Below are 12,500 nucleotides of genomic sequence, written 5' to 3' on the forward strand. Positions count from 1 at the left end.
CTCTCTCTCTCTCTCTCTCTCTCACACACACACACACACACACACACTCCCTCCCTCCCTCCCTCTCTCTCTCACACACACACAGTGGCCAGGAGAGGGAGGAGGAGAGTCAGTCATCTGACAGTGTTCCTGTCCCACACCCTCACCGGCCACACGGGAAGAGTTCACGGTAAACGGGCTCATCAACACACCGAGTTCGCGTGCGTTTCTGAAACACCACGCCTGAAGAAGACGCTCGACGTGGAGCCGCTGAAGTGACGCGACGCGACGCCATTAACCAGCGCGTCGCGATCAGCCCAGCGTCTCTTCCTGATACCGAACCCGAGCGAAGTTAAAGTCAAAGGAACTCCAGCCGAACTTCAGAAACGGACCCATAATGACGGTCCGGACGGGGGAACCGACGACGCGCGCGTGAGAGAGCGTTTAAGAGCGCGTTTCTGCGCGTTTGGCCACGAGTTGAATTCGCTTTTCCTGCTATTCTTCTTCTTCTTCTGAGCGTTTCCTGCTCGGGCAAAACCACCGAGCTAAAAATACTGACCCTCAATGGACCGCTAAACACAGACTCGAACTCTAATGCATCTCTCGCGAGTTTGTCCTCTTGTTTGGGAGATTCAGGAGGACTTTAAGATCCCGGTAAGTCAGTAAATCCATGTTTTCATTCTCCACAGAACTACATGATATTTATACATGGTGTTTTTTAGAGTATGCGGGTCAGAACGCCCCAAAAGTGACTTTCTGTCACTGATCTGGACCTGGATCCATGTCTAATTAAACTCCTAAAGTGACTGATCGGGATCCTGAACGTCAGTTTTCTTCATCCCAGGTCCTTTTTTTTGCTCCTACATTGGGATTGATGTCTAATGGAGACTATTCCACGCCTAAAGTGACTCTTTGTCTCTGATCCGGACCCGGTTTCTTCATCCCCGGGTCCATTTTTCGCTCCTACATTGGGATTGATGTCTAATGGAGACTAATCCACGGATCACCCGGACGTACAGAGATCTGAGGGCGAGAGGAGATCTCACTTCATCCGATTCTGATTTATAAAACTCAATGGAGCCGCTGAAGAACATTTTCTCCCGGAGCCCGTTGTCCACCTGGAAGAGCCTGGATCAGACTCAGAAGGGGAGCTTCACCAATCCGGTTTGGACCGCGCTGTTCGACTACGAGGCCTCAGGGAACGACGAACTCACCTTGAGGAAAGGAGACCTCGTGGAGGTCTTGTCTCTGGACTCGGAGATCTCCGGGGATGAGGGATGGTGGGCGGGAAAGGTCAACAACAAAGTGGGAATCTTCCCGTCCAACTACGTCTCGTTCAAACCGAGCGGATACGGAAAGCTCCCGGGCTCTGGCGTCGTCCAAGGCTTGGGCCCGGCCGTGGTTCCCGAACTCGAGCCGGAGCCGGTGGACTTCTCCGAGCTGAGTCTTGAAGAGGTCATTGGAGTCGGAGGCTTCGGGAAGGTCTATCGGGGAACGTGGAAAGGGGAGCTGGTCGCAGTGAAAGCGGCCCGGCAGGACCCGGACGAGGACATCAGCGTCACGGCCCAGAACGTGCAGAACGAGGCCCGGCTCTTCTCCATGCTGCGGCACCCGAACATCATCGCGCTCAAGGGCGTGTGCCTGCAGGAGCCCAACCTGTGCCTGATCATGGAGTACGCCTCGGGGGGGCCGCTGAGCCGGGCCCTGGCCGCGTCCCGGATCCCGCCGCAGGTCCTGGTGAACTGGGCCGTGCAGATCGCCCAAGGCATGCTGTACCTGCACAGCGGCGCCATCGTGCCCGTCATACACCGCGACCTCAAGTCCAACAACAGTAAGTGCTCGTCCCCACAGCGAGGCCGCTTCTGTAGAACACACTCAGACCTGTGAAACCCTGCGCATCCCAGTTTACTCGCTGTGGTGTGTGTGTGTGTGTGTGTGTGTGTGTGTGTGTGTGTGTGTGTGTGTGTGTGTGTGTGTGTGTGTGTGTGTGTGAGAGTGTTTTCCAGCTGTTGATTTGAATGAATTCATGACTATATCAAAGCGATTCACATTTAGTGAGCTGATCGGAAGCAGTTTCTCTTTTTATTTTTTCAACTTTTTATTTTCATCAAAACCTGTATTATTTGAACTGTAAAGTCATTTAAATCACATCATTTTAGTTTAGTATGTCACCATAGAAATCATTTATACATACAGTCAAACCTACATGTATTCAGACACAACATTCCTCACATTATCTCAGTTTATCCGCTATAGTTTAGAGAATATGAGCAGAACTCAGTTGATATTTGACTGGTTTTGTCCGTCCTTCTGTTAGACTGTCTCACACATGAATTATGTTGAATATCTGTCAGCTGTTAAATTTAACTACACAATTAGATAATACCAGTTTAGCTCAACCAATCACCAAGCAATGCTTCATTGTGTTCAGTCTGTGTGTAAAAAGAGCATTAGCAATTAAAGACAACACACTTCAGCAGAACATGATCAGCTCAAAGTGTCCGAAGTGTCTGTGTGAAGAGTGTTTGGGTGTAATATGTCTCAGTTTACTTTACTCTGCTCTCCTCACTCGCCCTAATGAACTATAGTGTCCTGATCACACTAGTGGAACAGTATCACACATGCTCTCTGGCGTGTGGATGATGTCGAGTCGAGTGCTGTGAGGTCCGGGCGCACCCGTCTCCAGCAGAGCTTCCTAATGCCGTGTTTGAGGAGCTCCGAAAGGCTCATGGGGAATCATGTTTCAGTGCTTCTGCGTTCGCTCATCAACAGTAGTGCAGTCCTCTGAGCAACAGGGATTATCGTTTGATATCACGATGAGAATTATGAATACAGAAATCTGTGTTTACATTTCAAACTGGTCATTGATTTGAATTATTATTGTGTGATTGTATTTCAGTACAGTTGCACTGTGTAAACATGATCTGCACTTTTACAGAAGAAGCGTATTTATGCAACTTGGCCATTTCTGCAAGGGCTGGTATTTGGATTTTACTGTTTTCTATTTATTATTGTGTGTAACTGGTATATTAGAGGAGGCTATTTGATGAAGTGCGCTTTAGATCAGTGTTCGTGTTTCTCCAGAATGCATCACTTGCAGCCAAAAACAGTGGAGAATGGTGCTATATTTATGTCGTCAGTGATATCGTTATCGCAGTAAATACCAGAAAATATTGTGATATAGCTTTAATATCGCCCCATATCGCCCATCCCTAGTTAGAAACTTTACATTTACATGCAAAACAATTGTGTGTCACAAAGGCATTGGAATGCAGTTTCCCCTTCCATATCCTATTATTTCCTACACAGAATATTTAGCGAGGGAATGCAAAAGCATTGAAATATAATCTCATATTAGTTCAAAAAGGTTTCTCGGGGAACATTTGCGTTTACTTGCAAAAGCGCTGGGATTTAGTCGTCCCCGGTCCCACCTCAAAGAGTTTCTCGGAGGAAAGAAAGCATTCAAACTCCCATCTCATTTCCCTTTACATTTCTGTTAGAATGAATCTCAAATAGGGTCCATTCCTGGATCCAGCGGCGGGTGTTGTTGTGTTGTGGGATTATTATCAGGCCCACATGGAATCTCTGCCCGCAGAACTCGGGAAAAGCTCCTCAGGTTTCCACGGAATCGTAACTCCCATCATTCACAGACTTATACATCTTCTACTCAGTGCATGTGTGTTTGGTTTGCTATTGTGTCTAACTTGATTGTGCATTCATCTAGGAGCAACACTGTAGTCATTTCAACTCTATTTAAATCCAAGAATTCCAATGATTCCGTCTGGGCCCAGATCGTATTTATTTGGGTTGTTTGGTTGAGCTCCAGGACTCTGAGAGAATTGCCCGTTTCGGGGGGAAGAGGATATTCCCATGGCATGTATCACACACTTGTGAAGGGAATGTTGTTGGTTTGGATATCAGATGACACACACACACACACACACACACACACACACACACACACACACACACACACACACACACACACATTGCCAACTCGATAAGAAGACCTCACACGGGTCAAGGATCATATTAGGACGCAGACGCATGTAGCGCTAAGCTGGACTTTGTGTTTGTTTTGCTGATTATATTGTGCCATGTTTATTTCTCATGTGTGGACCGATGAAATCGACAGATACTGTGACACAGTGTCTTAAAACAGCTTTGAAAATGTAAAAGTAAAATCTGATTTACATTAGTAAATGTATTATTCTTAAACTGAACTTTTCTGATGATCAGAATGATCTATTTAGATATTAGATGGCATGCTAAGCTAACCTGAAGAGTCAAACATTTACCATGGTAAAATAAGTGGCTTATGCTTTTATAAAACAGTCAACACTGTTACACTGGTGTGTGTTAGTCAGCAGTTTGCCAAGACTTTTTTTTTTCCCTCTCTCTGTTTACACGTCTGTTTCGTTATTGTCCTCCCACGTATATCCCATGATCCTCCACTTCCCTACAGAGTCAGGCGAGAGCGTGTCCATCGGGCTGGAAACCACCTCAGTTGCGTAAAACAAACTTTTTAATGCCGGCTCGCCGCACAATTCCCTCGCTGTGGTTCTCGATCTTATCTGTCTCTCTCTCTCTCTCTGCCTGTTGTTTTTTAATTCTTTCCGATCTCTTTGTCCCAGACCTGCCCTGACTTGTCTCTCGAGCTCCGTCGTTCCAGATCGCAGCATCCTGTGTTTTTCTTTCTTCTTTCGTCTGTTTCTCTTTTTTTCCCCAGCTAACTTCATTTTTTGCTTCCTACTCATTTTCTAAAGACAGCCTCCCTCTGTTCCTGTGCTGAGGGTTCAGGTCACTGCCATGCCTGGAGTTCCTCGGCGTTTAATCAGTAGTTTAGTGTCAAGAGTTACATTATTTCAGCAGAATTCTCAAGTAAAGAGGTTCTTAGGTTAATCAGAGGTTTAATGAGAGGAGATTCACTATTTCAACTCTAGATTCATGTGAAGTATTTATTCTGCGTTCAGTGGTTTAATGTGAAGAGATTCTGCGTTCAGTGGTTTAATGCGAAGAGATTGTGCGTTCAGTGGTTTAATGTGAAGAGATTCTGCGTTCAGTGGTTTAATGTGAAGAGATTCTGCGTTCAGTGGTTTAATGTGAAGAGATTCTGCGTTCAGTGGTTTAATGTGAAGAGATTCTGCGTTCAGTGGTTTAATGTGAAGAGATTCTGCGTTCAGTGGTTTAATGTGAAGAGATTGTGCGTTCAGTGGTTTAATGTGAAGAGATTGTGCGTTCAGTGGTTTAATGTGAAGAGATTGTGCGTTCAGTGGTTTAATGTGAAGAGATTCTGCGTTCAGTGGTTTAATGTGAAGAGATTCTGCGTTCAGTGGTTTAATGTGAAGAGATTGTGCGTTCAGTGGTTTAATGTGAAGAGATTGTGCGTTCAGTGGTTTAATGTGAAGAGATTGTGCGTTCAGTGGTTTAATGCGAAGAGATTCTGCGTTCAGTGGTTTAATGTGAAGAGATTCTGCGTTCAGTGGTTTAATGTGAAGAGATTCTGTGTTCAGTGGTTTAATGTGAAGAGATTCTGCGTTCAGTGGTTTAATGTGAAGAGATTCTGCGTTCAGTGGTTTAATGTGAAGAGATTCTGCGTTCAGTGGTTTAATGTGAAGAGATTCTGCGTTCAGTGGTTTAATGTGAAGAGATTCTGCGTTCAGTGGTTTAATGTGAAGAGATTCTGCGTTCAGTGGTTTAATGTGAAGAGATTGTGCGTTCAGTGGTTTAATGTGAAGAGATTGTGCGTTCAGTGGTTTAATGTGAAGAGATTCTGCGTTCAGTGGTTTAATGTGAAGAGATTCTGCGTTCAGTGGTTTAATGTGAAGAGATTCTGCGTTCAGTGGTTTAATGTGAAGAGATTCTGCGTTCAGTGGTTTAATGTGAAGAGATTCTGCGTTCAGTGGTTTAATGTGAAGAGATTCTGCGTTCAGTGGTTTAATGTGAAGAGATTCTGCGTTCAGTGGTTTAATGTGAAGAGATTGTGCGTTCAGTGGTTTAATGTGAAGAGATTCTGCGTTCAGTGGTTTAATGTGAAGAGATTCTGTGTTCAGTGGTTTAATGTGAAGAGATTCTGCGTTCAGTGGTTTAATGTGAAGAGATTCTGCGTTCAGTGGTTTAATGTGAAGAGATTGTGCGTTCAGTGGTTTAATGTGAAGAGATTCTGCGTTCAGTGGTTTAATGTGAAGAGATTCTGCGTTCAGTGGTTTAATGTGAAGAGATTCTGCGTTCAGTGGTTTAATGTGAAGAGATTCTGCGTTCAGTGGTTTAATGTGAAGAGATTCTGCGTTCAGTGGTTTAATGTGAAGAGATTGTGCGTTCAGTGGTTTAATGTGAAGAGATTCTGCGTTCAGTGGTTTAATGTGAAGAGATTGTGCGTTCAGTGGTTTAATGTGAAGAGATTCTGCGTTCAGTGGTTTAATGTGAAGAGATTCTGTGTTCAGTGGTTTAATGTGAAGAGATTCTGCGTTCAGTGGTTTAATGTGAAGAGATTGTGCGTTCAGTGGTTTAATGTGAAGAGATTCTGCGTTCAGTGGTTTAATGTGAAGAGATTCTGCGTTCAGTGGTTTAATGTGAAGAGATTCTGCGTTCAGTGGTTTAATGTGAAGAGATTCTGCGTTCAGTGGTTTAATGTGAAGAGATTCTGCGTTCAGTGGTTTAATGTGAAGAGATTCTGCGTTCAGTGGTTTAATGTGAAGAGATTCTGTGTTCAGTGGTTTAATGTGAAGAGATTCTGCGTTCAGTGGTTTAATGTGAAGAGATTGTGCGTTCAGTGGTTTAATGTGAAGAGATTCTGCGTTCAGTGGTTTAATGTGAAGAGATTCTGCGTTCAGTGGTTTAATGTGAAGAGATTCTGCGTTCAGTGGTTTAATGTGAAGAGATTCTGCGTTCAGTGGTTTAATGTGAAGAGATTCTGCGTTCAGTGGTTTAATGTGAAGAGATTCTGCGTTCAGTGGTTTAATGTGAAGAGATTGTGCGTTCAGTGGTTTAATGTGAAGAGATTCTGCGTTCAGTGGTTTAATGTGAAGAGATTCTGCGTTCAGTGGTTTAATGTGAAGAGATTCTGCGTTCAGTGGTTTAATGTGAAGAGATTGTGCGTTCAGTGGTTTAATGTGAAGAGATTGTGCGTTCAGTGGTTTAATGCGAAGAGATTCTGCGTTCAGTGGTTTAATGTGAAGAGATTCTGTGTTCAGTGGTTTAATGTGAAGAGATTCTGCGTTCAGTGGTTTAATGTGAAGAGATTCTGCGTTCAGTGGTTTAATGTGAAGAGATTCTGCGTTCAGTGGTTTAATGTGAAGAGATTCTGCGTTCAGTGGTTTAATGTGAAGAGATTGTGCGTTCAGTGGTTTAATGTGAAGAGATTCTGCGTTCAGTGGTTTAATGTGAAGAGATTCTGCGTTCAGTGGTTTAATGTGAAGAGATTCTGCGTTCAGTGGTTTAATGTGAAGAGATTCTGCGTTCAGTGGTTTAATGTGAAGAGATTCTGCGTTCAGTGGTTTAATGTGAAGAGATTGTGCGTTCAGTGGTTTAATGCGAAGAGATTCTGCGTTCAGTGGTTTAATGTGAAGAGATTCTGCGTTCAGTGGTTTAATGTGAAGAGATTCTGCGTTCAGTGGTTTAATGTGAAGAGATTGTGCGTTCAGTGGTTTAATGTGAAGAGATTCTGCGTTCAGTGGTTTAATGTGAAGAGATTCTGCGTTCAGTGGTTTAATGTGAAGAGATTCTGCGTTCAGTGGTTTAATGTGAAGAGATTCTGTGTTCAGTGGTTTAATGTGAAGAGATTCTGCGTTCAGTGGTTTAATGTGAAGAGATTCTGCGTTCAGTGGTTTAATGTGAAGAGATTCTGCGTTCAGTGGTTTAATGTGAAGAGATTCTGCGTTCAGTGGTTTAATGTGAAGAGATTCTGCGTTCAGTGGTTTAATGTGAAGAGATTCTGCGTTCAGTGGTTTAATGTGAAGAGATTCTGCGTTCAGTGGTTTAATGCGAAGAGATTCTGCGTTCAGTGGTTTAATGTGAAGAGATTCTGCGTTCAGTGGTTTAATGTGAAGAGATTCTGCGTTCAGTGGTTTAATGTGAAGAGATTCTGCGTTCAGTGGTTTAATGTGAAGAGATTCTGCGTTCAGTGGTTTAATGTGAAGAGATTGTGCGTTCAGTGGTTTAATGTGAAGAGATTCTGCGTTCAGTGGTTTAATGTGAAGAGATTCTGCGTTCAGTGGTTTAATGTGAAGAGATTCTGCGTTCAGTGGTTTAATGTGAAGAGATTCTGCGTTCAGTGGTTTAATGTGAAGAGATTGTGCGTTCAGTGGTTTAATGTGAAGAGATTCTGCGTTCAGTGGTTTAATGTGAAGAGATTGTGCGTTCAGTGGTTTAATGTGAAGAGATTCTGCGTTCAGTGGTTTAATGTGAAGAGATTGTGCGTTCAGTGGTTTAATGTGAAGAGATTCTGCGTTCAGTGGTTTAATGTGAAGAGATTCTGCGTTCAGTGGTTTAATGCGAAGAGATTCTGCGTTCAGTGGTTTAATGCGAAGAGATTCTGCGTTCAGTGGTTTAATGTGAAGAGATTCTGCGTTCAGTGGTTTAATGTGAAGAGATTCTGCGTTCAGTGGTTTAATGTGAAGAGATTCTGCGTTCAGTGGTTTAATGTGAAGAGATTCTGCGTTCAGTGGTTTAATGTGAAGAGATTCTGCGTTCAGTGGTTTAATGTGAAGAGATTCTGCGTTCAGTGGTTTAATGTGAAGAGATTCTGCGTTCAGTGGTTTAATGTGAAGAGATTCTGCGTTCAGTGGTTTAATGTGAAGAGATTCTGCGTTCAGTGGTTTAATGTGAAGAGATTCTGCGTTCAGTGGTTTAATGTGAAGAGATTCTGCGTTCAGTGGTTTAATGCGAAGAGATTCTGCGTTCAGTGGTTTAATGTGAAGAGATTCTGCGTTCAGTGGTTTAATGTGAAGAGATTCTGCGTTCAGTGGTTTAATGTGAAGAGATTCTGCGTTCAGTGGTTTAATGTGAAGAGATTCTGCGTTCAGTGGTTTAATGTGAAGAGATTCTGCGTTCAGTGGTTTAATGTGAAGAGATTGTGCGTTCAGTGGTTTAATGTGAAGAGATTCTGCGTTCAGTGGTTTAATGTGAAGAGATTCTGCGTTCAGTGGTTTAATGTGAAGAGATTCTGCGTTCAGTGGTTTAATGTGAAGAGATTCTGCGTTCAGTGGTTTAATGTGAAGAGATTGTGCGTTCAGTGGTTTAATGTGAAGAGATTCTGCGTTCAGTGGTTTAATGTGAAGAGATTCTGCGTTCAGTGGTTTAATGTGAAGAGATTCTGCGTTCAGTGGTTTAATGTGAAGAGATTCTGCGTTCAGTGGTTTAATGCGAAGAGATTCTGCGTTCAGTGGTTTAATGTGAAGAGATTCTGCGTTCAGTGGTTTAATGTGAAGAGATTCTGCGTTCAGTGGTTTAATGCGAAGAGATTCTGCGTTCAGTGGTTTAATGTGAAGAGATTCTGCGTTCAGTGGTTTAATGTGAAGAGATTCTGCGTTCAGTGGTTTAATGTGAAGAGATTCTGCGTTCAGTGGTTTAATGTGAAGAGATTCTGCGTTCAGTGGTTTAATGTGAAGAGATTGTGCGTTCAGTGGTTTAATGTGAAGAGATTCTGCGTTCAGTGGTTTAATGTGAAGAGATTCTGCGTTCAGTGGTTTAATGTGAAGAGATTGTGCGTTCAGTGGTTTAATGTGAAGAGATTCTGCGTTCAGTGGTTTAATGTGAAGAGATTCTGCGTTCAGTGGTTTAATGTGAAGAGATTCTGCGTTCAGTGGTTTAATGTGAAGAGATTCTGCGTTCAGTGGTTTAATGTGAAGAGATTCTGCGTTCAGTGGTTTAATGTGAAGAGATTCTGCGTTCAGTGGTTTAATGTGAAGAGATTCTGCGTTCAGTGGTTTAATGTGAAGAGATTCTGCGTTCAGTGGTTTAATGCGAAGAGATTCTGCGTTCAGTGGTTTAATGTGAAGAGATTCTGCGTTCAGTGGTTTAATGTGAAGAGATTCTGCGTTCAGTGGTTTAATGTGAAGAGATTGTGCGTTCAGTGGTTTAATGCGAAGAGATTCTGCGTTCAGTGGTTTAATGTGAAGAGATTCTGCGTTCAGTGGTTTAATGTGAAGAGATTCTGTGTTCAGTGGTTTAATGTGAAGAGATTCTGCGTTCAGTGGTTTAATGTGAAGGTCATGAAGCAGAGGAGTAACGTGAGAGAACTCTTGCTGCTGAGTTTTGAACATACTGTAATCTTGCAATACGTTTTTTGGGCAGACCAAGAAGTAGAGCATTGCAATAATCCAGACGTGATGTGATTAATGCATGAATTAAGGTTTCAGCATCAGCTAAAGTGAGAGAAGATGTGTTTCTGAGGCTCTCAATAATGCATGCATCACTTGTAGCCAAAAACAGTGGTGAATGGCACTATATCTACGTGCAATATTACGAAGATGGAAAAAAGAGTTTTTAACAAGAGAAGAAATATGAGAGCCAAAAGATAGAGTTGAGTCGATTAAGACACAGAGGTTACGAATAGATGACGAAGGCTTAACATGAACAGGTCCATCCTTTTGACTGAGGCAGCAGAGCCAAGCACCAATATCTTTTTATTTCATTTGAGGAAATCCAATGCTTGATGTCCCTGACACATGCCGTGAGTGAGTCGGGCAGGGATGGCCTATCGGAGCTGGTGGTCAGATGAATTTGAATGTCATGTCTGCGCATGATATCACCAAGTGGATATATATATATATATGATGAACAATAGTGGGCCAAGAACTGAACACCCCGTTTGAGCGGAGCAGAGGCAGATCTATGCGCTTGTGTAGTTGAGTCACTTGTATGAGGAGTGTCGTTGGTGATGGATTCAGTGATTTACATTTAGTCATTTAGCAGACGCTTTTTCCAAAGTGACTTACAAATTAGGAGTAAATTCAGCGAGTCATCGTGAAGAGGCAAACAACAACACAAGAAGTGCTCAGAATACGAGGTTCAGGCGTTGAGGAGCATAAGCCCGATAAGCGAGGGTTTAAAGGAAAAGGAATGTTTTTTTTGTTTTGTTTTTTAGGTTAAGTGCTCACGGAAGAGATGGGTTCTCAATTTGTCTGAAAATAATTGGGAAAAGCTATTCATAAGCACCCCAGAGCCCGAAATAACCTGTTGTGGTGGATTAGTGAGTTTGCTACCCATAGCAAAGAGTGCTTTGGGTCTGCACGTGGAATTCCTCACGGTAGAGGAGAAGTGAGAGGATCTCGCAGCGCTGAGGGCTGAACTCTGTTTTTGTGCAATCATGACTCGGGGAAATCTCATTGGTCAGAAGCTCCCTTTGAACAGCTGAATGAATGCGAAGCATCACATCTGATTGGATGTGAATGTTACACTTTTATTGAGGACAGAACAGTTACTTCATGCTAGAAACTTGTCATGCCACATCTTGATGGGAAGTGTCATGATATTGGACGGGTTGTTGTCACTCGTCATTCATTCAGACATTCTTAAAGCGACAGACAGATTTGCATGTAAACATGGCTCCGCTCGTCTACAGAGTCTGTGTGAGTTTCCCAGCGTGAGGACAACACACACCACTTTACAGGAACTGCAGAGGAAGTGTCTGTAATGATGGCGACACAGTCACACACACACACACACACACATCATGTGTTCTCCACTTGTTTTTACATGTTTCACACTTGTTTGTCAATTAATCATGTTAAGGTTCTTCAGTATTTTGTTCAGAATATGTTCATTTATGCACGTTTTACTTTAATCTCTTCTTTATGTATCATTTGTCTCTGATCTGGCTGCTAAACAAGGGGCTTTTGAGTCTGCTTTAGCTCTGTTGCAAACCTTAGCGTTCGTCATGATCATAAATTAAAGAGTTTAACGAGGAGCAGCGTGTCGTTGTTGTTGTTGGCAAGATAGTCGTTTTTGTAGATTTAAATGTGATTTATAACATTTAACAAATACGTGTCAGCTGTGTTTCTGTTCTTTGCGCATGATTCTGACGCTCGTCTCAGACAGGAAGCGTTTGAGAGTGAAACACTGTGAGGCGTTTGATTGGTCTGTTGAACTTCTGACTCGGCCAATAGCAGGACTTTGGGGGCGGGACTCAGAACGATGAATGAAATCTCAGTGGTGGAGAACAGAGTTCACTCGAGAATAAATGTCGTTCAAACCAGTATGGTATAGTTTATGACTATCGTCTAGTTTGTTAATGTCATGCATAATTAAGTTAGACCGAGTGCAGCCATTTTTGTTCCTTTTGTGGGTTTTGGAACAAAAGGACACTTTTAGACAACCTTGACCAAATATAACATTATTTTGATAGATTTTACCCTGATAAATCTCTTCACATTAATGTTTTTGGCCTTTAAAATGTCCTGGTGATACTAATTATAGTTTTAAAAATTAAAGCTTTATTTTTTTGTATTTTTCAGTAATTGTTTTTGTCATATTTATTATTTTTATTTTATTTTAAGAATGTCTATATAGTTCTTATTACA

At 42.6% G+C, this 12,500-nt stretch overlaps 2 protein-coding genes across 2 annotated transcripts in view; both read left to right on the forward strand.

Annotated features, from left to right (window-relative positions):
* Positions 1 to 125: 125 nt before the first annotated feature.
* On the forward strand, positions 126 to 1,866 carry LOC308685949 (mitogen-activated protein kinase kinase kinase 11-like; the record flags this gene model as incomplete). Its single annotated transcript, XM_081358104.1, has 2 exons — positions 126 to 633; positions 702 to 1,866. The coding sequence occupies exon 2, from the start codon at positions 1,054 to 1,056 to the stop codon at positions 1,864 to 1,866; it is 813 nt and encodes a 270-aa protein (XP_081214230.1). The 5' UTR covers positions 126 to 633; positions 702 to 1,053.
* Positions 1,867 to 11,522: 9,656 nt separating this feature from the next.
* LOC308685957 (mitogen-activated protein kinase kinase kinase 11) overlaps positions 11,523 to 12,500 on the forward strand; it is a gene marked incomplete at its 5' end in the record, with an annotated part of 28,146 nt that continues 27,168 nt past the window's right edge. Inside the window, 1 exon segment of the mRNA XM_081358116.1 lies at positions 11,523 to 11,549. Coding sequence (XP_081214242.1) covers positions 11,523 to 11,549 — 27 coding nt within the window.

Source organism: Scardinius erythrophthalmus, assembly GCF_964197995.2.
Source record: "Scardinius erythrophthalmus genome assembly, chromosome: 2".
NCBI classification, from domain to species: Eukaryota; Metazoa; Chordata; class Actinopteri; order Cypriniformes; family Leuciscidae; genus Scardinius; species Scardinius erythrophthalmus.